We start from the raw sequence: 22,245 nt of genomic DNA on the forward strand, positions 1-22,245 counted from the left end.
TGTGCTGGTCTGTAGCTAATTAAAATATTTCGATGTAAAGATCATAGTCCTGATTAATTTACCTTCTCATTATAGTACAGCTCAAGCTGCCTGCCTGATTGATGAACCGAAGCAAACAGGACAGTATAAATACCCTGACAAGCTGCCAGGGCAGATCTATGATGCTGATACCCAGTGCAAATGGCAATTTGGAATGAAAGCAAAACTGTGCAACCTCAGCTTCGTGAAGGTACCTATTGATGCACTTTTGGGAAGTTACAATGGTGGGAAAGGACTGCAGGGCACTGAATGAGTGCAGCTAATATGGGGTTCTTCAGAGGTCTGGGCTATTTCTCTGCCTTATCTTGCTTGGCAATGTGCTTTGAAGGTACTGGTCTCTTCTGAGGAATATCCCAGTCCCAGGGGAGTTTCAGAATGAAATGTGTTCTTTCTGGGAGTCAAAAGAAGTGCACTTGAATCCACATGAGCCATGAGCCCTTGCCTGCTATGCTAGGCAGGCAGTAGAGTTCTGATCAAAGCTTGTGTGGGGTGTGGGGTAAGAAGGACTCAGTTTCTTGTGTTCTACTTTTATGCATTGACAGCAGAAAGTCCGGGAGAGATCTATGGGGTTATTTTAGAGCAATGAAATGTAACTTTTAACTTCATGATGGATGATTAATTTAGATTAAGCTATTGTTTTAATGACTGTTACACTCCTTACTGGTCTCTTCAGAGAAGGCATTTTTAAAAATAATCTGGAGTGCTCATTCTAAAAAAAGTATGGTAATTTCTTTAACTCCTGTTATTATCCTGGAGTATTTTGATTTATTGTACACTAACCACATTATTCAAGTGATGGCAGCTGTGTTTCTTCCACAGCTAATAGACAAGGAAGGGGGAGTGAACAGCACTGTGCACAGACTGCCTTTCCAGATATCTTCTGTGGTTTAGAAAAATCTTGTCTCTTCACAGTATTATAGTCACTGCAGACATGATGAAATTTTAGCCATGAACGTTTTAACACTGTTTTTGTTCTATTATAATCTCACACTCAATATAATTTTAAGAAATATATAGTGAAATGGTGCATAAACAAGAAGGCAATATACAGGGTATGACTTTGCTAGGAAACTTAAACCCTGGCTTTTCTAAATTCAGAAATGAGTTTATTTATATCTCTTTTAAGGTAGCAAAAGCATGTATCATTTACTATTCTTTATAAACAGGAGGAAATAATGGAACATACTAGTTTTTTAATGAGAACTGTTTCCTTTTCAGGATATCTGCAAATCTCTGTGGTGTCACAAAGTGGGTCACAGGTGTGAGACAAAGTTCATGCCTGCAGCAGAAGGAACAGCTTGTGGTGTAAGTATGGTAAGTTGCTTTATAAATAAGACATTGTCATTCCAACTTGATTTTAGGCTGTGTTTGGTCAAATACAAGCTCCTATCAAAACCATCCAGATTTGCCATCCTGGACTTTGAGATGGTGTTGTGAATGATTCCATGCGATGCATGGTCAGGATGTGTCCCCCCAGTGGTACCTGTCTGATGGCAGGGCTGATGCCTCTCTTCTTGAGCTGTGAGATCGGATATCTCTGGCAAATGTAAATCTGTAAGAAATACATGAATCATAACAGGAGTTAGATCAGTGCTTCAAATTCCACTCTGATAGGATCATACATTAAGCTATAATATTTGCTATACAGACTAAGGCCAGCATGTGTATTGTCATCAGACATCACCACTAAAAGAGCTTATTTGTTTGAGTCAAACCTTCTCATTTACTTTCATCTTATTTGTTTGTGTTTACCTTCATTTGAGTTTATTTGAGTTGAACCTTTCTAATTTACTATCATCTGTAGTTACACATAATATTTTCTTTTCCTATAACGTTTCTTCCAGCAGAACATTGCTTTAAAGTTACTGACAAACATTTTGTTTTGTCTCTTCTCTTTGTGCAGTATTTCTTAATTGAATCATAAAGAAAATATTTTAGCGGAATTCTAGCAGGCTGTTTGTAAATTACATGGGAAGTGTTGAGGCTCTGCAGTACAGGACCATAGACTAACGTGAATTTTTTGGAGAAGAGTAAGCTAAAAAAGCAGTCTTCGGGAAAACAGTTTTGAAAATTTGTACCTCAGAGACCTTCAACTCAGAACTTGCAAATTTTTGTACATTATTTATCCATGCTGTGAGGTGTTCATTGAGTTCAGAGGGCGACCTTACATTTATCAGAATCAAGCACTGGAGCTTTTAAATGTGGGGTTTTTTTAATCATTTTGCATCTCTGAGGTAGTGCTAACTGTGTTTTCTGGCATTGTTTTGCAGTGGTGTCGAAGAGGCCAGTGTGTCAGGTATGGTGACCACGGGCCCAAGCCTGTCAATGGCCAGTGGTCAGCCTGGGCTGAGTGGTCAGAGTGCACTCGCTCCTGCGGAGGGGGAGTCACCTATCAAGAGAGACACTGCAATAATCCCAAGTAAGGCATAGCTCTGGAAAGGGATTCTTCTTATATTATTGGTGTTACTAGAACAAACAATTAACAGAGTCCATTTAGGGAAATAATGTATAGTAATGTTTGTAAGAGTTTATTCCATGCCTGGTATGACCAGTCAGGGTGAGAGGCAGAACTACATCCTGACACCAGAAAGCAGTGGCTGTCTGCAGACTGCTGCAGTACCAGAACATTCCCTTTGTCCATTTATTTTGGGACACTACAGTTTATCAAATACCTGCAGAAGCAAGGAAGCATCATACAGACATTTTTACACCTACCAGTCTAAAAGCAGGACAAAAAAAGACTTTAAAAGCTATTAGAACTTCTACTGGCATCATATTATCCAGAATAATAAGGCAGATGTCTTTGTATGTCTGTCTTGTTCTTTGCATTCTTTTATATTTCATGAGTCAAACTAAAGTTGCTGAACTCTAGAATTGTGTGCTAACTTATGAAACATTTTTGTTATTTCCCTCTAATTAATGTCTTATCTGTAAATACCACTAGTCATTGTAATAAGGATTTCAAAGTAGAAGTAAAGTGTTACCTGCCCAGTCTCTTTCCCAAGTACTCAATTCACTGCAACTTACAAGAAAAAAAAGATTTCCCTGTTTAATTCCATACACAAATTCAGCAGGCATAGACACATGTATTCCTCATTGCACACCATTTAAACTGCAGTAATAAAAAACAGAGAAAATATGACACAGTTTATATGAGGCTGTAAAGAAGCCTCTCATCTACTATACAGCACTGCAGTAATAATATCCACGCTTCATATACTATGTTATAGGAGAATGTGAGTTAGTTAAAATAGTCTTTATTACCCTCAGTCAAGCCAATTTTTGCAGATCCATAGCAGAGCATTTTCTCAACCTTTTCTGTTGTTTCTCAGTTCATTTTCATAAATAAAATTACTTGGATAGTTTCCTTTGTTAAATGGTTTAGCAAAAGAATGCAGTGTTTCAATTAGAGGCCATGTACATATTTTGGTTTTCCTACTGTGGTCCCTGCTTTCCTTGCTAAATTTATATTTATTCTCTGCATTTATTCGTAAGCTCCCCCTTGCACTCCCTGTGTGACAGGAAAACGTCCAGTAGTGAAATGGTTTGGTTTGGGGCACTGCTGTAATTGATAAAGATTTCCAACAGAAGCTCTTTAAGAGCTGCTGTAGCATTTAGAATTTTCCTTCAGAGTGACGTCTGTTCAAATAAAATAATATTTGATGTAACCAAGTCATACTTGATACCAGAGCTGGATCATGTTTACACTAGATATAATTCCATTGTGTTAGTGGTAATCCAGTTAGAGCAAAGAGAAGAGATGGTTTAATTCTCTCTCAGAGGTACACTGATGGAATGACAGGAGTATAAATAAGCCACACAACAGTTCACAAATGTCCAGGTAGCTGTATTTACCATCACAGCATTTTGTATGAATGTGGAATCATAAGAAAAATAATATCATCCATTTTCAATGTTACACCACACAGAATGATTGAAAAACTAGTCCCTGTTCAGTGTTCACTTCTATAAATACACAGAAACTCATAATAATGATTAATTTATTTTTGAATTTTTGCAACATATTTCATATGTTTATATATGTTTCAGTACACATATGTACATTATTTTATTCGTGGTATGTTTATTTCACTTTTCCTAATCCAGATTTGTGTAGGAGCTAATGTTTATTTTGTTCAAAAGCTTGCTAGATGGGTAGGAAAATTTTGAAAATGACCAAGAGTGAAATTCCTGTAAGAGATTGGAACAGGGGATGTGGATCTACAAAGAACTGACTGGACTCTAAAATGAAGTCAAAATAATTGACTTCTTATGAACATTGAGGGAAATGTCTCAGTTTCGGGTGATTTTAAAGGTGACCCACTGTACCAGAAACTTAAGGACAAGTGAAGAGCACAGAACCAGCCTGCTGCATGTGAAAGTCTTGTTACTTGTGTGTGTTTGTGAAAATCTCCTCTTGCAAATAATATCCAACCAATTCCATTCCCCTCCTCTTGCCAATTTTCAGGCAGCCCTTGTGACCACAGCCAAACAGCTCTGGGTATGGCTTTGGAATTCCCACCAGAGCTGAGCGCAAATTCACCCTGACAAACACCCATGGGGATCACCTGTAGTCCACAGACTAAATCATTGCTAAAATAATTGCTAAGTCATTGCTAAAATCATTATGTCCCTGTAAATTGTCACAGTGTAATTTCATGGGTCTGGTTTTCATACACCACAGCACTTTACAGTTGAGGTACTTTTCCAAGATAGAAATTGATTGCATAATTTAATAGTTTAGCTGGGAAAGAACCCGAAGAGTGCCCGAGAGATTTAAATTAATACCTAAATCATATCTGAGGGACTGCATCCTACACTTCACGATAGTGCATTGTTCAGCAAGAGCAGAATGGAGTTTTAGGCATGCAGTCAAAAGACTGAATGCAGTCAAAAGACTGAATCAAAACTGCTTGAACACACTTTTTAAAATCTTCTGTGTACAGGATCTGTAGCAGTGATTACAGAAAATGCAGGATGTAAACGGAGGCAAATTAATGATGCCATTTTAAATACTTCTGAAAAACAAAGACTGGGAAAGATCTTGTAGACCTTTCAGATTTGTGCAGAATGAACTAGCTTTGTGATACTATCATAATGTGGCCACAAGATGAGCAGAAGTGTTCATATGTGAAATTAAATTATTACAAACCAGGGAAAAATAGGAGTCCAGAATTTCAGAGTCTTAAATCATTTGGTATTGCATAAAATACTTTCCTTCATCAGATGAACTCCAGGATTTCTCACTCTCTGTGTTGTGTTGCAGGGAATATAATGGTTTAGGAAATCTACCCTTAAAAGGGCACTGCAGAATTAATTTAAGCTACTCTTGTAGCATTTTAATATTTGAATCTTACGTGAAGTGCAGCACTTACATCTTTGCACTTAGACTCCTTTTCCAAATCCATCTTTGGAGACTTCTTTTTTCTGGCCTTTCTCCCCAAATTTCTCCCTTTTCCAATAATCCTCAGCGAGGCCTCATGCAAGTCAGCCTGTTTCTGTCAGTGCTGGGGGGTCACAGAGGGATGAAAGCTTTAGGCTGTATCTGTACTGGGGACACTGTTCCACAACAGAAATATTGGAAATATTGGAATATCCTCTGTGCAAGGCATGCCACTGTAAGTGTGGATACACCAAAAGCTTCTGGGGGCAGTCTGCCTGATTTTCTCAATGTGGATAATGGTGTTTCCACAGAAATTTGCTTTTGTAGATCTCCCTCTTTTCCTGTGAACTACTTAATTCCTACTGACATCTTGTTGGTAAAAATGAAGGTGGGGAAGTTTCCATCACTCTCCGGCCAATGGTTTCAGTAATGGGAATGTACTGCAATATTAAAATGCTGTAATGGAGCTGGGAAACAGAATGCTTCTTTCAGAGCTCCCTTAGTTTGGAGGAATTTTATCCCATCCTCAAATGCAAGAGTGTGGCTGGAAATCACGATCTAGCCATAAATAATTCTATTATATTGTTTATTTGGTGGCATTTACTTGGAAGGAGGCTGCTTCTTTTCCTTACACTAAACCAGATCTGTTCTCTGGGGCTGAAGGAGGTCAAAAATCCTCCATGTGCTGAAGCTGTAAAGAAAGTCTGCAGGGAATTGAGTCAGCACCCAACAGTTTGGCTGCCTTAACTCAAAGCTCTCACCAATTGCACAAAGTCAACATAAACACTCCCTCATTTCACTGATGTTCCACCTCCTCCCTGCCCTTCACAGGCTGGATTGCCACCAACTAGGACAGAAAATCTGACTTTAAGACCTTCACCATTGTATCAGTGTATTCACCCAATATCAGTGTAGCTAACAGGTGACCTCAAGAAAAGTCACTTGAAGTTGTGTTTTTTTCCACTGCATATTTCACTGGTGCTTTAACCCAGTTTTAAATACAGTAGCAGGTGGGTTTCCATCTCTTCTGCTGAAAGACTGCTTTGCAGACCAGAATTCTGGAAAAGGCAGCTATTGTGTAAATAAAACATATAAAAGGCAAATCCCAGCTTGGTTAGGTGGTTAGACATATGGCATTTAAAATTTATAACAAACAGAAGTAGCACCTGGATTTTCTCCTCCATGTTGCACTGAGCTGTCTCCGTGTTACTCCAGGCATGAGCAGGTCAGGAGCTGCATTGGATCATTGGATGTGGGAAATTGTTATAGCATAGGGTTTAGGGATTTAAACCAACAGTATATTTCAACTGTATGTTCCATACTCTTATATTTTTACATTTTTGTTGTTAGTTAATATATTTCTGTCATTCAGTATCTTTTATATTATTCTGGGCTTTTTCCTTAATGTGTGTGTAATATGGGCAAAGCTGTCCACTGAAAGTTTATAGCTTGTTTTTCAAGTATTGCAGTTCCCTAATTTAAAGAAAAATATCATTATATATGTGAATGCAAGTGCAGCATTGGTACATTTCATTTTGCTTGATGCAAGAATTGTATAATACAACAAAGAGTTCTTAGAATTCATTGTTTTGAAGACTTGGCTCAGTAGTTACAGATGTGTATGTGAGCATTGTGAAGCTGTACCAATGACATCAGTGAATTGCTGAGTTAAAAAGGGCAACTCTTGCATTTTTCATTGTTTACAATGACTGTGCACAGAACAAATAGTTAAAAAAAAATAATATTCTGTTAAAGTGAGGTATTAGCAAAGCAATGGAATATGCTGTTTCCATTCTAGCCACAATGAAGGGAAATGCCCAGGTAAGGTTTGCTGAAGTGGATGTGACATGTTTAAAATTACCCCTGAATTGCAGCATTTTCCTAAAGCAGGACAACTATGCACAGTCCCTGTTTCCTCTGACTATTTAAAAGCACATTTTTTCCAAATGATTTACAAAAGAAATGAACAAGCAAATGTAATCATTCATTCTCTTTTTGTTTGATCAGTGTTATGTTATCCTTTATTAACTCTAATTGTGATAGGTAATTCTTTGCACATGTTCATTCCTTGGTTGCAGCAGGGTAAAAATAGCTTTATAACAAGGTTGAACTCGGCCAATACCAAATAGCCCAATAAATTTAAATTAGTGCAAACATGACTCACCTCTAGATGGTTGCATCTTTGCTGAGTCTGCAGTGATCCAAGCAGATAACTCATGTCAGCTGCTTTGCTTGGTTTTAGGAGCCATGAGAATTAATGGCCCACGTAAGAAATACTGATCTCCCAGGGCAGGACGTTGTCTCCTGTTCCCTCTATTCTCATACAAGTGTAGCATGTCAATCACACGAAAAGGAGATTTTGCAAAATCATCTTTTTTTCTTTGCAGGCCCCAGTATGGTGGGAAGTTCTGCCAAGGTTCCAGCCGTGTGTATCAGCTGTGCAACAAGCAGCCCTGCCCAGCAAACAGCCTGGACTTCCGAGCCCAGCAGTGTGCAGAGTACAACAGCAAGCCCTTCCGGGGCTGGTTCTACAAGTGGAAGCCTTACACCAAGGTGGAAGGTGAGAGTGGCCTTGCTGGGGGACAGGCAGCCAGGGAGAGGCTCTGGGCACTAATTCACCCCTGTGCCCTGGGCAAGCATCCCCCCATCTGAGCAAATACAGGGCTTGGGTGGGATGGGTTTGCTTTCCAGCAGAGCTGGACCCAAGCTCCTGTGTGATCCTGCCTGAGTGGACATGCAGGATTGATTTGGGTTGGGAATTTGAGTCCTTGTCCTCACCATGACTCCCTGGCTATTGCCACCCCCTCTCTCTCTCATTTTATGTTCCATATTGCTTAGTCTGAAACCCAAGCAAAACAATTTCCACGGAATTTTCAGCATGGGAAATGTAAGCTTCCACAATAACACCACCAGAATCTTCCTTCCTTTGGAATGTTCTCAGATTTCGAAACGTAACAGTAAATCAACCTTTTGACTTTTCTGCTGGTATGGTCCCATGAGAAGTGGAAATGCAAACAATGTACTGGCATACATTTTTTAAAGTCATCTTTTACTAAGAGATCTTTATCAAGTTCAGGTCTCAATAACTATTTCTGTTATTTTGCACAAGCGAGTTTATTTTTATTTTATGCATCTTAATTTTGCAAATATTTTGAATCAGTATTCACTTTTATCAGATAAAACAAATATTTTCTGTGGTTTGAAAGCACAGATTGTAGCTGAAAATACTTGCCTAAAAGTGTCTGGATTTTCTCACATCATAGCTGCTTTGTTTAGCACATGTACAAAGTTGCTTTTGATGATAATAAATCTATAATTAAATATATATATATATACACACACATACCTGTAACTTTCATTCATAGCCTGATTATATTTTCTTCAAAAGTCTTTGTGGATATTTTCATGGTACTTAGAAATGTCCTAAAAGGCCACTGCGGTAGAAATGTCCTAACAGGCCAGAAGGAAGAAGTAATACTGTTTCACAGCATGTAACAGTAGATATTGTATAATAGGGAGAAAAACAAATCTTGTTTAATAGAAATTAAGGTGACCTACCTTGGTTTTAAAGGGAAGGGCTGTGTTTAGTAAAAGCTTAACATTAGGGACAAGGAGCATTATTTTCAAAAGCAAGATGTCCCCAGGTGACTCTGAAGTTGAAAATGCCCATCCTTACTCTCAGCTGCTTTGTAAAGGTTCCTTCAGGATCTACAGTTATAGTCTTGAAAACAAGATCTGGTTTGCAAAATATCTACAGATGCTTTGCCTCTGTAGAAAGGGCTACTGGAAATCCAGCTGCTGATTTAACAATAAAAGGATACTATTTTGAATCCAATTTCATGTTCTTCAAAACTTGGTTGTGCTGTTTTATTTGTTGCCCTTAAATTTGTATTAGAACTGTGCATTTCAGCAAATGTGATAATATTTACAATTTCATGACTGCTTTTGTCTATGCAGAATTAATCAGCCCTTTATAAGCATAAAACACCACCCATGTGTAAGGAGAAATTTGACAATGGTTGGGATTTGTTGGAGGAAAAATACTTTTGTTAGAGGGAAGTCTGGCTGCAGTTCTAGCTCTCAGCTGAACTGATCATGTTATCCCTTTCCCAAATTTTAAATAAACTTCAAATAAAATTATTACAATCTCCCATTTCTCCTAATAAAAATGAAATTTGAGACTGTGAAGCAGTGGAACTGCAATCAGGGTGCAGCAGCAGAGCTATGGCAATGCACATGCTTTTACAGTGGGTTTGAATTCTTAGTTCTCTGTGTGGATAAGCAAACCCACATGTGCTTTTAAAAAACATAAACTATTTAGTTGTATTTCTGTTTAGCTACATTCTGGTGTCCTAAGTTGTCACCATGCACAGTTCATCCTTGTAGCTTCTCCTACAGAATACAGGAAGAAATGGTAGCCAAAGTGCTTTTTATCTCTTTAACACCGTGCTGCAGGTCTGCTAATGCTTCCTTGTTCTTTTTTGTTTGTTTGTTTGTTTGTTTGTTTTTTCTCCAGAGGAAGACAGATGTAAATTGTACTGCACAGCTGAAGACTTTGACTTTTTCTTTGCAATGTCCAGCAAAGTGAAGGATGGAACTCTGTGTTCTCCAAATAGTTATGATGTTTGTATTGATGGAATATGTGAAGTAAGATAAAATTAAGTTTCTTACAATCCTAATGTCTATATTTTTTTTTAACTGGGCAATTGACTCCTTTAGGGAAAATGCAGCTGTTTCTTCAAATTCCCTTTTGTCTGAGTCCTTCACTTGTGCCTTTTGGTTGCAGCAAGTAGGGTGTGATCATGGACTTGGTTCCAAAGCTGTGCTGGATGCTTGTGGAGTTTGTAAAGGAGACAATTCAACGTGCAAGTTCTTTAAAGGCCAATACTTGATCCAGCACAAAGCTAATGGTAAGGAAAACTGTTCCCCATGATCATCAACTCACTGCTGTGTCCCCATGTAATATATATGACTCCTTGCTCATTCAGGCAGTGGCTTAGGGTCCAGATGTGAGCTGAAAATCACAGGGAGAGTGAGAGGAGAGTTCACATTTCTCCTGTTTCTTGGTAACAAGAAAGCTGTGAGCATAAGTCTTGGTCAGTTAAGCAATCTTCTTGTTTCTTAAGCCACATTTTCCCTTTACATGTGAATTTCCTCTTAAAAGAGATTTTAGGATTCAGGCAAGTGAAAAAATAGCTGTCAGCAGCTCTGACTGGAATGGGACTGTAGAATACATAAAAAGCAATATGTAGCATAATGCCAAACATGACAGTATTTCCATGTCCATTTTCAAATTAAGTTGGCTGGAAGCTGTCCAGCTGTTTCAGTGGAAGATCCAGTCACTGGGAGGTGGACTTTTCCTTGGTGGACTGTCACAGGCTTTTGGGAAATAATCTCACTGTGCTGCAGTTTCTCAGGCATGAAGTGCAGATAAGATTTCTGTACCCACAGGGGTATTTTGAGGATCTGTTTGCTGTTGATCACATGTCATTACTGCAGTACTATGGGCCAGGAGTTTGTCCAGAATATCTTAATACAGCCCTGGCTGGCAGCAGGGAGATCCTGAGTTATCCAGGGCTTTGTGAAGACTCTGCATCCCAGTGGATCTCACCTGCCCTTGTGGTTGGCAGTAGGGACTGTAGGGAGCTACAGGGAAAACTACAGTGGAGCCACCATTAGTGTCTTCTGCATTTTTCTGAGGCGAACTTGCTTTTTCTTGCCTTTAATCACAAGGAAAAATGTCAGGAATTGAAATACCTCAGAGTCACTCTGATTACATGCATGGAGCAGGGGGCTAGAATCAGGACTGGCTTTTCCCAGTAAAAACAATGAAAACAGAGTAAAAATTTTCCTGGTGAAAACTCGGTGGGTCAGAAGAGCTGTGTATCTTTTGAGCTGTGCCAACTGCCCATGGGCTCGGGGAGCTGAGGCAGCTCTGTCCGTGTGGCAGCTGCCCACACCCTGCTCCTGTCTCTCCTCGCAGACTACTACGCGGTGGTGACGGTGCCGGCCGGGGCGCGCTCCATCCAGCTCCACGAGATGCACATCTCCTCCAGCTACCTGGCCGTGCGCAGCCTGAGCAACAAGTACTACCTGACAGGAGACTGGACCATCGACTGGCCAGGGAAGTTCCCTTTCGCCGGCACGGTGTTTGATTACCGCCGCTCCTTTGAGCATCCCGAGAGTCTCTACGCGGCAGGACCCACTAATGAGACGCTGGTCTTTGAAGTAAGCCTGCCTTCTGTTTGTTCTTGCCCTGATGTGCATTGCTGAATTGGGAGCGACAGCTTTGCCTCTGTGCTGGGGCTCTCAGCAAGATTAAAGAGTAGTGTTGAGTCACGATAGCGTTCAGACTTAATTGTGTGGTGGTGCTGGACTGAAGGGCCTTTCACCGCTTTAGCAGGGTCTGAAGTGCAGTAAACTGTCACAAATTCAGTGAAAAGGAAGGTGCATAAAACACACCCTGTGGCAGCATTTCTCAGTTGCTGCACGGCGGTGATGGAGATTATAAATGCCTCCCATACACAGTATGCAATAAAATCCAATAATGTAGAAATTAAACATACCATTGTGTCAATGCTCAGTGGCTACAAGTTCAAATAATGCTTCTGAAACTGCAGGTGAGTGGAGCCATTTTCACATCCCCCTTGGAACACAGTCAAAATGCCACACACAGGGTCCTGTAGAATGAATTTCTGTTGGTTCAGTTGTTCTATTATATATGTTTATCTCACAATCAAATTTGTATCACCCACTTTGTTTGCCAGATGTCCTGTGTTGAAATTATTGTTAACAAAAAGGAAACTTGGTACTTATATGGTTAGCTCCAGTTTCACAATTCTGAAATTCGCCTCTGCTACTGCTGTTCAAAGAAGAATCTCCTTCTTGGTTGCTTAGCCAAGATTTTTTTTTTTAAATGCATCAGAACATCTGTGGGTCCATTTCTGGCTGAATCACTGAAGTCTTTGCTTCCTGTTAGCTCCATCAGTTTGCCTTTGTTAGCTCTGGCAGGTCTTGGGCTTTGTAACTCAGCTGTTAAGTCTGTTTTGTTGAATCCTTCACTCCCCGTGGAGAAGGAAGGATCCCTCCCCAGCAGGGATTCAGTTCCTTCCCAACCTTCCAGCAGCACTCTGGTGATCTCTAACACCTGTAGTGCCCCAGGGGAGCATGGCAGTGAGTGCTGTTCCCCTGCTGAGGCAGCACCCTGCTGTCCTTCCCCCATCCCACATCCCTGTTTCTGGAATCTGCTCCCTGCAGCCACAGCTCTGCATCTGCTCTCTTGCCCAGCTCGGTCCTGTTGACCCAAGAAAGAGCAAGCACGGACTGGGACATGAAGGATATTGTTCAAGGGTTATTTAAACTTTCACAAGTATCCAGTGAAGTGTTTATTTGGAATACTGAAGAGCTCTGCTGCTATTCCTGCAGCTGAGTAATGGACTGAAACATGTCCTTAAGAGCCACTGAAGCCCATGGAGCACGAGCACATGGTAAAGCTCTTTAGGCTGAGCACATGTTTTAGAACAGGCAGTTGGACATGGACTGAGGACATGTCTTTCCCCAAATGCCATCACAATTCACATGCCTTTTTGCAACATCTTTCTCCACAGAAGAATTTTCATTTTGGGTTTGTGTGTTCATAGGGATCTTCCTTTTTTCCAAAGATCAGTTTGCTCCACAAGACACAGACATGCTTCCCTCTCTGCAAGTCATCTGCCTTAGACCAAATCAGCCACACTTACAAACACTGGGAAATGTTAAGCTGAACTCCCAGGAATCTTGGTCATCATAACCCAAAGTAGATTTAAGCTGTATTATTGTAGAGCTGAAGTATGAATAATAAATTGCCTGCAAGAAGACTTGGCTGCATATTGTGTACATACTTTGCAGAATAAAGATTAAAGAAAAGAAATTAATGCCAAATAACCCTTCTATATCCATCCTTTCAAATGATGCTAAACAGTTTTATTAAGATGTAACATTTAACTGGAGGCTATTGCTCCTTTCAGAGCTTATTTAAACTTCCCATGTATTTTTACTGAAATACCTACACCACTGGCATTGGTAGCTGGGGATTCTAATGGCTGAAAATGTTATGTATTCCCCAATTAAACATATCTAAGAACTGGATTTAAGGTTTTTTTTCTCTTTTAATAATTTAAGCATCATTCAACATGCTGAGTTCTGAAAAAAATGCAGAATTTTCTGTTCAGAGATCTGCATTATTTATAACTTACCAGTAACTCTAAGAAGCAAAAATGCCAATGAAAACTGAAGAAATATGTTTTGAGGGAACACACATATTGCTGAATGTCTGCTTGCAGCCATAATAGAGAAACAAATCCTACTTCAGCTCTAAATACCAGAAACTGATAGAAGACTGAGAAAAAGGAGCATACTACAGTGTAGCTTTGTTTTCATTGTTATCTCACCTGTAATTTTCAAAGAAGCACACAAAAATGTCCTGCTGCAATTTTTTATTCAACAAACTTAGTTTTAGAAAGATAAGGTTTTACAATGTTTGGACCTCAACTTCTTCCTGTAATCTTTAGATTCTCTTTTTTCATTCTTTAAATTAGGCTGTATGAAAAAGATATTTAATACTTCTTTTCTAGATTAGGTTTGTTGTTTTACTTCTAGAATAAAATAGCTTGAGCCCTTGTAAAAATGTGCACTGCAGGTATTGAGGATTTGGATAAATCCTATGTATAAATACAGGAGCTTTTATTACTCAGGTAGGCAGAAAATAAAAGGTTTTGCAGCTATATTTATTGCCATTCACCTATAATTGAAAGCCAGATTAACACAGCTTGTGCCCATTTCATTCTGTAGTTACAATTTTGGTAGACAATGTGTGGTGACTGAAATGGTCCAGGTTTTTGCCTTTGTTTCTGCATCCAGAGCAGTGTGAAGTTATCCAGAAAGCTCAGGCTGTGCACATCGTCTGAGCAACATTCCCAGCAGAGGATGGGACCAGACAGGTCTGGCAGGTCTGTGCTCAAGGCAATCACTTCCTTTGAAATGCAGTCATCCTCCAAAATATTTTCTTGAAAGAGACATCTGAAGCTTGTATTAAGAGAGAAGGAGATGCAAATAAGGAAAAAAATCCTTACATTCCCTATTGTCTTGCACGCCACAAGTTCAGCCTTGCAGTTCTGTGAGATGTGTTATATTTTTGTTTTATTGAACACTTTGTTCCTATGCATCTGCTTTGCTGTCAGGCTTTTCAGTAGTTCAGCTGAGCACGTATCATTCCATCAGACACTGCAGTCCTCAACACTATTCAAAAATGGGTGAGAGACCAGAAAAAGACATAGAAAGTGCTTTTCTTATTTACCCTAGAATTTCAGCAAACCCTCCCCTCCATATCTATACTTTTATGTATTATATGTAATTATGGGTATGAATCACACAGAAAAAGACAAAGAGTAGTGAATCTGTAATTTAACTGGGTTGTGGGAGAAAAAGTACAAACTGTAGTGGCCAAATATTTTCTGAAGAGGAGAACATTGTGAGATGAATGTGGAATTAATATGTATGACTAGTATTTCCTGAGCAGAGCTACTGGAAGGGTGAATGCATGGTGAGGTTTTAGGATTCATCAGGATCCCTTCTGGATTGTTCAGGAATTGATTTTGCAGATGGAGGGAAAACTCAGTGGACTGGTGTCCCTCAGAATTTAGGTATCAGTGTCCTTCTGGAGTTAATATTACTGATACTTTGGTGAGAATGGGTTTTCAAAAACCAATAAAAGCTGAAATGAAAAATATTAATTGATTCAGAAGACAGTTGATGAAATGGCCCAATTCAGATTACATTAAATAATGGTCCATGGTCAGAGGGGTAGAAATATGATATTTAGATGCTAATATAGGATGAGAAAGTGATACCAGGTTTTTAAAATATAATTGTTGTAGCACATTTGTCTCAAATAGAAACATGCTGGATTTTTTTTTAATATAGCTGAATACCTTCAGCTCATTTATCTGTTATTTGGACATAGGTAATGCCAGGTCAGCTCTTCCAATTTAAAGACCTTGTTAATGTTTTTCTGTGAACTGAAAGATACTTGAGGAGAAAGAGTCAGTATATTTATCATTAATTATCTAGCTGTGCAAACAAGGACTGCTAGTGGTCACCACCAGCTGCTGACAATCCTCTGGAGAAGGAGAACCTTCCCAGGGCTCTGTCCCATGTGAGGCTCACTGGGGACATCCAGTTGGTGAAATACTCAGTCACCTCCATGACTCACTCCAATGCTGATAAAGATTCTGAATGGGCACAAGAAACAAAATGTTACATGGACATGAAAAAGGCTGCATGGTCAGGAGTTGATGAATTAACTTAAAAATGTGAGAGTTTTATAGTTTGGTTTTCCATTCTGTCAATAAACAGATGAATTGACTGATTTGAGAAGTCAAATACAATTTGAGAAAGCAAAGTTTTCCAGGATGAGATAGGATCAGTATCCTCACTGAAGTTTACCTCAAACTTGGGGAAACATTGAATCAAGAAATTGAGAAATCTTTGTGGAAAAAAAAAAAAGAGAGTTTATTTTGACATTAAGAAGTAACAGATGGAAAGGATGCTTTGTAAAGAGGCAGACATCCACAGGAAGAGAAGGTGAATGGTGCTTCAAGGCAGGAATATGTCTAATTAAATCCAGTAAATCACTTCCTCTTTATCAATAGGGGCAAACAGGAGAAGGGAGGCCAGGTGGAATGGCTTTACTGATGATGTAGCTGCCACTGGGAGAAAGCCAAGTTGCAGTTATAAAGGATTACATTTATTATTAGCTACTAGATGATAAATTTGTACTGATTTCCCCTGAAGAGAAAGTAGGCTAAAGAGACCTAAGATGTACTTATAAGATACAGATGTTGACTCAATACAATGGATAAAAGGGTTCTCCTGTAGTGAGGAGAGATTAGCTGGACAGCATCCCTGAAGGTTGTACATTTAGCATGTGAACAGGGGAAAAATGGAGCACAATAACAATGGAAGATAAATTTGAAACAGCTGAAGTAGAAATGAGATCATATAGGATCCTTTCAAGGATACTTCTCTTTTTTTTCCTTTTAATGACCTTAGTGGACTCTCTTGAAAAACAGTAGTTTGTCATAAGCTTTTAGTTAGGACTGTGTTTAAAGTTATTTTAGAAGTATTGAAGAGATAAAACCCCTTTTGTTTTAAGGTTTGGCTTATGTACCCAGTGGGTAATTCTTCCTTTACTGCTTTCCAAACAGGTGTTCTCCCACTTCCCTTTGAAGCCCTGGTGTTGCCACTGTCAAGGATTTCATCCAGTAACTGCCCATCCAGGACAACAGCCCTATTTTAAAACTTGTTTTTAATACTTTTCCACCAGAACCATATGCTGCATGCTTAGATTTACCAGAATAAATTCACAGAAGTCAATGGAATTAATCTTGATTGAACAGAGAAATCAGAATCTGGTTTGGGATGTTGGATGTTACACTATTTATTAAACAACATATAGATAGATCCCCAGGGGGTAAAAGTGGCAGGTCTCAAGCAGAGCACAGCCAGGCCCTTGCCTTCACACAAACTCCTCTGTCTGCCTTCTCTGCACATTGTTACATCCTACTAAAAAAATTATCAGACTTCCCAAGCATGGGAATGACTCAGGAAATGTAGATAATGTTTGCAGTGTAGATGCAGCTTGAGGATGCAGATCAAAGGCACCATGGATGCTGGGATGGGCTCACACCCATTTTGTGAATTGGACACATGCAGAATGTGTGCAGGTGAAAATAGTCCTTTACCTGGCTTTTTCCTCTGTGCTCAGCTTCACTCTGTAAGTGATTTGTAAATGTCTGTTAGTCCTCCATAGAGAAAATGAGTCTTTTTCTCAGCATGCTACAAGCCTGGCATTAATATTCTTTCCTATACATTGGGAAAAACATTGTGGAAGAAATAGGAATTTAGCTTGTATAAATTAATTACTCTTAATTCAGTGTGCTGCAAGTAACTTGCATATGCATCTTACAATAAAAAATACTGAAAAGCACTGAGTCAATCATAACAAAGCAATGTTAGTAGACTTTAAAAATTTGTCATGCAAAATAGAGTAGTATATTGGAAACTTAGGATGGCCATGAGTAAAAAAAAGTCTCAAACAAAGGAGCAGATGCACAGCTAGTTTAGAGAATTTATTAGTTTAGCTTTCACATCAAAATTAGCAGCAAAAGGAAAAGGTTCTTTACTCAGGAGAGTTCAATTTATCCATTGTTTTAACAGTTTGTGCCCTAAGCTAAAGCCACAGTTCTTTCTCTTCGGAATAGCTCCAGCAGATTCCAGCCGTAGAGCCTGTGGTTTTCGAGCTCCAGAAGCTGTAAATTTTATAACTCTGCGCCCTGCGGTCAGAGCTGCTGAGTGCTGTGTCTGAAGTCAGGTGGTTGGTGTGTTAAAGGTAGACATTAAACAGTTCTGTTGAGGAACTGGAAATGTTTAAGGAGGTTGTTTGCCAGCTGTAAATTTGGGAGCAAATGCCAGTTGGCTGAAAAGATGCTGGAATGCATCCAGTTAAGTAGACTAGCACTGGAGGTCTTTCCAAATTTGTAGGTCTGATAACTTGGCTGAATATGCAGACTTCAGTTATTGGGTTGTTAAGAAAGGGCTTTATAATGAATGCTTGAAAATACGATAGAAAACTTTTTATATGCTCATTACTTTGGCATGAGCCAAATTGCAACTTTGCACTAGTATTGCATTCCTGATGAAAACTCAGTCGAACATTATACATCTTGTACTATTTTTCAGCTGAGTGCCAGGAACTTCAAAGCATATGGTTTTGTGCCCTGCAATATTTTTGTCTCCCATACTATTCCACAGTTTCATTTTGCCCTGTTTCTATGTAGCTGGGATGATACAGGAGGAGAGACACCTGACTGTGGTGCAGCTCCTGCTTGGTAAACATTCCCTCTTGCAGCCTGCTGGGTAGGAAAGGGCTCTGGCTTTGGCTGCTGGCCAGGAAATGGAGAGGAAGTTCCCTTCTCCTTCCTATTAGAATTGTAGCTACTTCCCAGTGTGCAAGGAGGGGGTGCAGCCCAAGGTTTTAAAATGTAGATGGCCCACCTTGCCTGGTGTGCAGGATTTACCCCCAAACACTCACCCAGCTGTGAGTTCTGCACCATTGCATGGTTGTTCTCTGAAGAATGAATTCTCATGGGTCTTGTTCTGACTCATCCCAGATCATTCCCTTCATGCTGCTGAAGCACCAGGAGAATATTGCTCTCACAGGAGTAAAACTGCCAGTCTTACCTTCTCCTCCTCCCCTTTCCTGTTCTGAACTCTGTGTTCAGAATGCATTCTGTCTGCTCCTTGCCTCCACTGTCACAAAGAGCACTTTCAGAAGATGAATGTTCAGTCTAATGCTTCAAGATATTTTTATTAGAAAAGTTTTAAACTTTGCTGCTTTTTGGCCACTGGCACAGCACAGTTTTATGACAGTTGTCAGAATCAAATGAAATGAGGACTAACCCTTACTCAAGGGTTTGTGGTACAGACAAAACCTCCTCCTCCTTTGACACAACTTATTAAAAGGCCAGACAGAATTTCAGCCTCTGCACTTGAAGGAACACAGAGCACCTCTGAAAAGGGAGAAAGTGTTTCTGGCTGCCTGAGATGCTGAGATCTGTACTAATATCTTGGGCTTGTAGGATGAGGAGAAGTAAATGAAAACATTTTGAGGTCTGGTCTGTAAGAAGAACCAGGGAAAGAATTCTTTTAATTGAAGAATAGTTCTTGCTAGAGTTAACACACTGCATTTTTTTTCCCGAAGCACGTATTGGGAAGCTTTACACTTTAGATATTTGTCTCAATTTGTTCTTAAGAGAAGAACAGTGGAGTGGGCACATTATTGTGACCTGTTTTATCTGGAAATTCTAATGCCCATGGACGTGGGATTCAATATTCAAAGTGACTGTGCAACAGGTGTTACAACAGAGTTGACTTTTTGCTATCAACAGTCAGATTTTTAAAAATAAAAACTTACATAGAAGAGATGATTTACTTCATCCAAAGAGGCTGTTAAATCTTGTAAAATATTTAGATCAGATTATGATGAATAACCAAGGGAAAAAGAAAAGCACTGAAGAAAGTGACACTGGGAATGGTTTGAATAGAGTACAGCAAATAGGGCACAGACCCACACCTTGAGGAAGGAGCCTAAAGTGAAATACAGGAGCTCTTTGAGATGCTCATTAGTGAGCCCCATGTGCTGGGAGCACTGAACATGGTGGAGGTTTGCTGGGAAGCAGTAAGAGATCCAGAGATCTGGGGTGCATCTGTGCTGGGCAGACAGGAGTTGGACAGCAGGCTCTATTCTCATGTTTCCTAATTTCAGAGTATTCCATTTTAATCCTCTCCTTGTAAAATAGTTGATATATACTTGCATCTATGACTCACCCCTAAAGCAGATCTGGTGATCCTATTTCTACCAAGAATTTTCAGTCAAAGTAGAGGTCAGTAATTACTCTGAGATCTATTTTTTTCTGTAACCTCACAGGTATTCTAAGGTGCTCATGAATTGAGCTTGGATGGGTGAAAAAATTCACGTGAAATACTTCATTTACCTGTGCTTGAAGGAGTTTCTAATCTGAATCCTCCCAAGAGAATGCACATACTCCACAATTCATTTGGAAATATTTGCCTTTTCCTGGCCTAATTGCTGTATTCTCAGTTTGGATCATTATTGAGGTTCCCTGACTGAAATAAAATCTTTGGCTACTAAGAATGGAAACTATAGCATCCGCTTTTCTTTCTTCTAGAAAAGTAAACACTGTGCAGTCCAGCTCCTTCATGTGTTCAACATTACTGAGCTGGAGGTCATGTAAATTTGGTCTGAATTTTCACTGTCATGGGCAATTTCTGTTTTCCAATAGGTACATTTTCAGAATACCTTAAACCCCTTGGCTACATTTCAAAATGTTATTATATTCCCTGGTCTTAAACAACATAAATGCAAGTTTGTTGCTATTTTATGAAACAAGTCTACACAGAGATCAGTTCTACTTATGAATTGCTTAAGTGCTTAACTGATAAGTTATTAATATTTTGAATGGCTGTCATTTACATAGATAAGGATTGTATTTCAAATGCCAATGCTTATCAAAAAGCATATTCAGGAACTGAGGTTAACTGCACCTGCTCTTTATATTACTATGACAAGATCCATATTGGTGAGGAGCTAAAACTTACTAGAACTCTGTAACTGTAAACTCCAGCACTGTTTCTATTAAGTGTGGATATAAATGCATTTTGCTGCCAAAAGTTTCTAAAAGAAATGTTGTTAAGTAGAAGTTTCTCCCCCAAGTTAGGTATGTGTCAGATGTTCATGCATCTTGCAGTGATTATAATTCAGTCTTGAAATGAATACAGTGAATGAAAAGTGCAATATAATTCACCACTAAAATAGGACACCCTTGAGAGCTGGGCTCCCTGAGTTAAATGACAAAGATTGTTATTATAGTCAGTAATCGCACTTTCTATAAATTTTCGAACACATTATGCTGAAATAGTGAATAAAAGATTTTTCCAATCCTTTTTTCCTCTGTAGACACCCAAGGACAGGTTCTGTCCTACACTGAAGCTTTATCAGCTGCCATCACCATGAGAAAAAATCCAGCTGAGGGTCTTACAAACAAAATTTATCACCAGTCTGCATAGAAAAGAGTTTTGTACAAGCAAGAAACTTGTGTTTTATACCCTCAGCCTGAAGAACTGAGGAAGCCAAGCCCAGCCACCCTTATTGTGTGCAGCTGTGCTGCTGCTTGGCTCAAGCTTCTGCCAGGAGAGCATTGGGGTCCTGCTCAGTGGGCAAAGGCTTCCTCCTTGCTAAAGGATCAGCCTGGCCTTGGCTTCTAAAAGAGAGGAAATATCTTCCATCCCCAGCTCCCGAATCCATGCCCTGCAGTGCCCCAGGCAGAGTGCAGCTCTCCCACTGAGTGCAGGGCCAGCTGGGTCAGGGCCAGAGCAGGAGGTCTTGGGGTGATTTTCCACCTCTGCTGAAGGCAGAGCTGCCTCCCTGACCCACTCAGATGGCCCTGATTTTCAGGAGGGGGCTGTGTGTTTCTGCACCCCTCTGTTACAGACCCTGCAGGTGTTGGTCCAGGCAATGCTGTGCTCTTTAGGAATTGCTTTGGTGGTTTTTCCTGTGGGTCTGCTGAAAATCCTCTCACAAGCATGCTGTGTATACATATATTTTGTGTGTATCTTGTTTAGTTCACCTTCCTTCAGACTGACAGAATCCCTTTTTTATTACCTCCTCCTCCCCTCCCTTTTTTTAAAAACAACCCCCAAATTTCCCTCTATAGATCCTGTTACAAGGCAAAAATCCTGGGATTGCTTGGGAATATACATTTGCCAAAACCAACCTTGAAAACAAGACATCTGTCAGAAAACACAGCTACTCCTGGGTGACAGTGCAGTCTGAGTGCTCAGCAACCTGTGCTGGTGGTAGGTAACTTCCCAATTTCCAAGCCTCTTCTCTTTCTTTTTTTTTTTTTAAAGCACCTCAAATCTTTTCAGCTGCCTTTGATTTTGCAAACATATATTGATACATACAGGGGGTTACACTGAACACCTGGTCTTTGGGTTTTTTTTATCTGATAACTTAGCACACAGAGGAAGTACCTTTGTACTGCCTTTCTAGTAAAAAAGAATTCATGCTAGTGACTCAATATTTCTTGTTTAGATCAATCCATATGCATATGATATCTTGCTGTTGAAGGAATATGGGAATTTATTATGTACTTTGATGTTGTAATTGGGGAACAGAAAAAGGCACCAAATAATTAGGAAAATTT

The 22,245-nt window shown here is 39.6% G+C and overlaps 1 protein-coding gene across 4 annotated transcripts in view; it reads left to right on the top strand.

The window, feature by feature from the left end:
• The window catches only part of ADAMTS18 (ADAM metallopeptidase with thrombospondin type 1 motif 18), a 76,666-nt gene that overhangs the window by 38,648 nt on the left and 15,773 nt on the right, over positions 1–22,245 (top strand). For all 4 annotated transcript variants that reach the window (XM_085071999.1, XM_085071996.1, XM_085071997.1 and 1 more), the window contains 8 exons: positions 76–229; positions 1,258–1,353; positions 2,310–2,458; positions 7,810–7,982; positions 9,939–10,069; positions 10,209–10,332; positions 11,406–11,650; positions 21,754–21,895. In XM_085071999.1, coding sequence (XP_084928125.1) covers positions 76–229; positions 1,258–1,353; positions 2,310–2,458; positions 7,810–7,982; positions 9,939–10,069; positions 10,209–10,332; positions 11,406–11,650; positions 21,754–21,895 — 1,214 coding nt within the window. The remainder of the gene's footprint in view (positions 1–75; positions 230–1,257; positions 1,354–2,309; positions 2,459–7,809; positions 7,983–9,938; positions 10,070–10,208; positions 10,333–11,405; positions 11,651–21,753; positions 21,896–22,245) is intronic.

This window comes from Lichenostomus cassidix, chromosome 11 (genome assembly GCF_008360975.1).
Source record: "Lichenostomus cassidix isolate B80296 chromosome 11, HeHo_3.0, whole genome shotgun sequence".
In the NCBI taxonomy this organism is placed as follows: Eukaryota; Metazoa; Chordata; class Aves; order Passeriformes; family Meliphagidae; genus Lichenostomus; species Lichenostomus cassidix.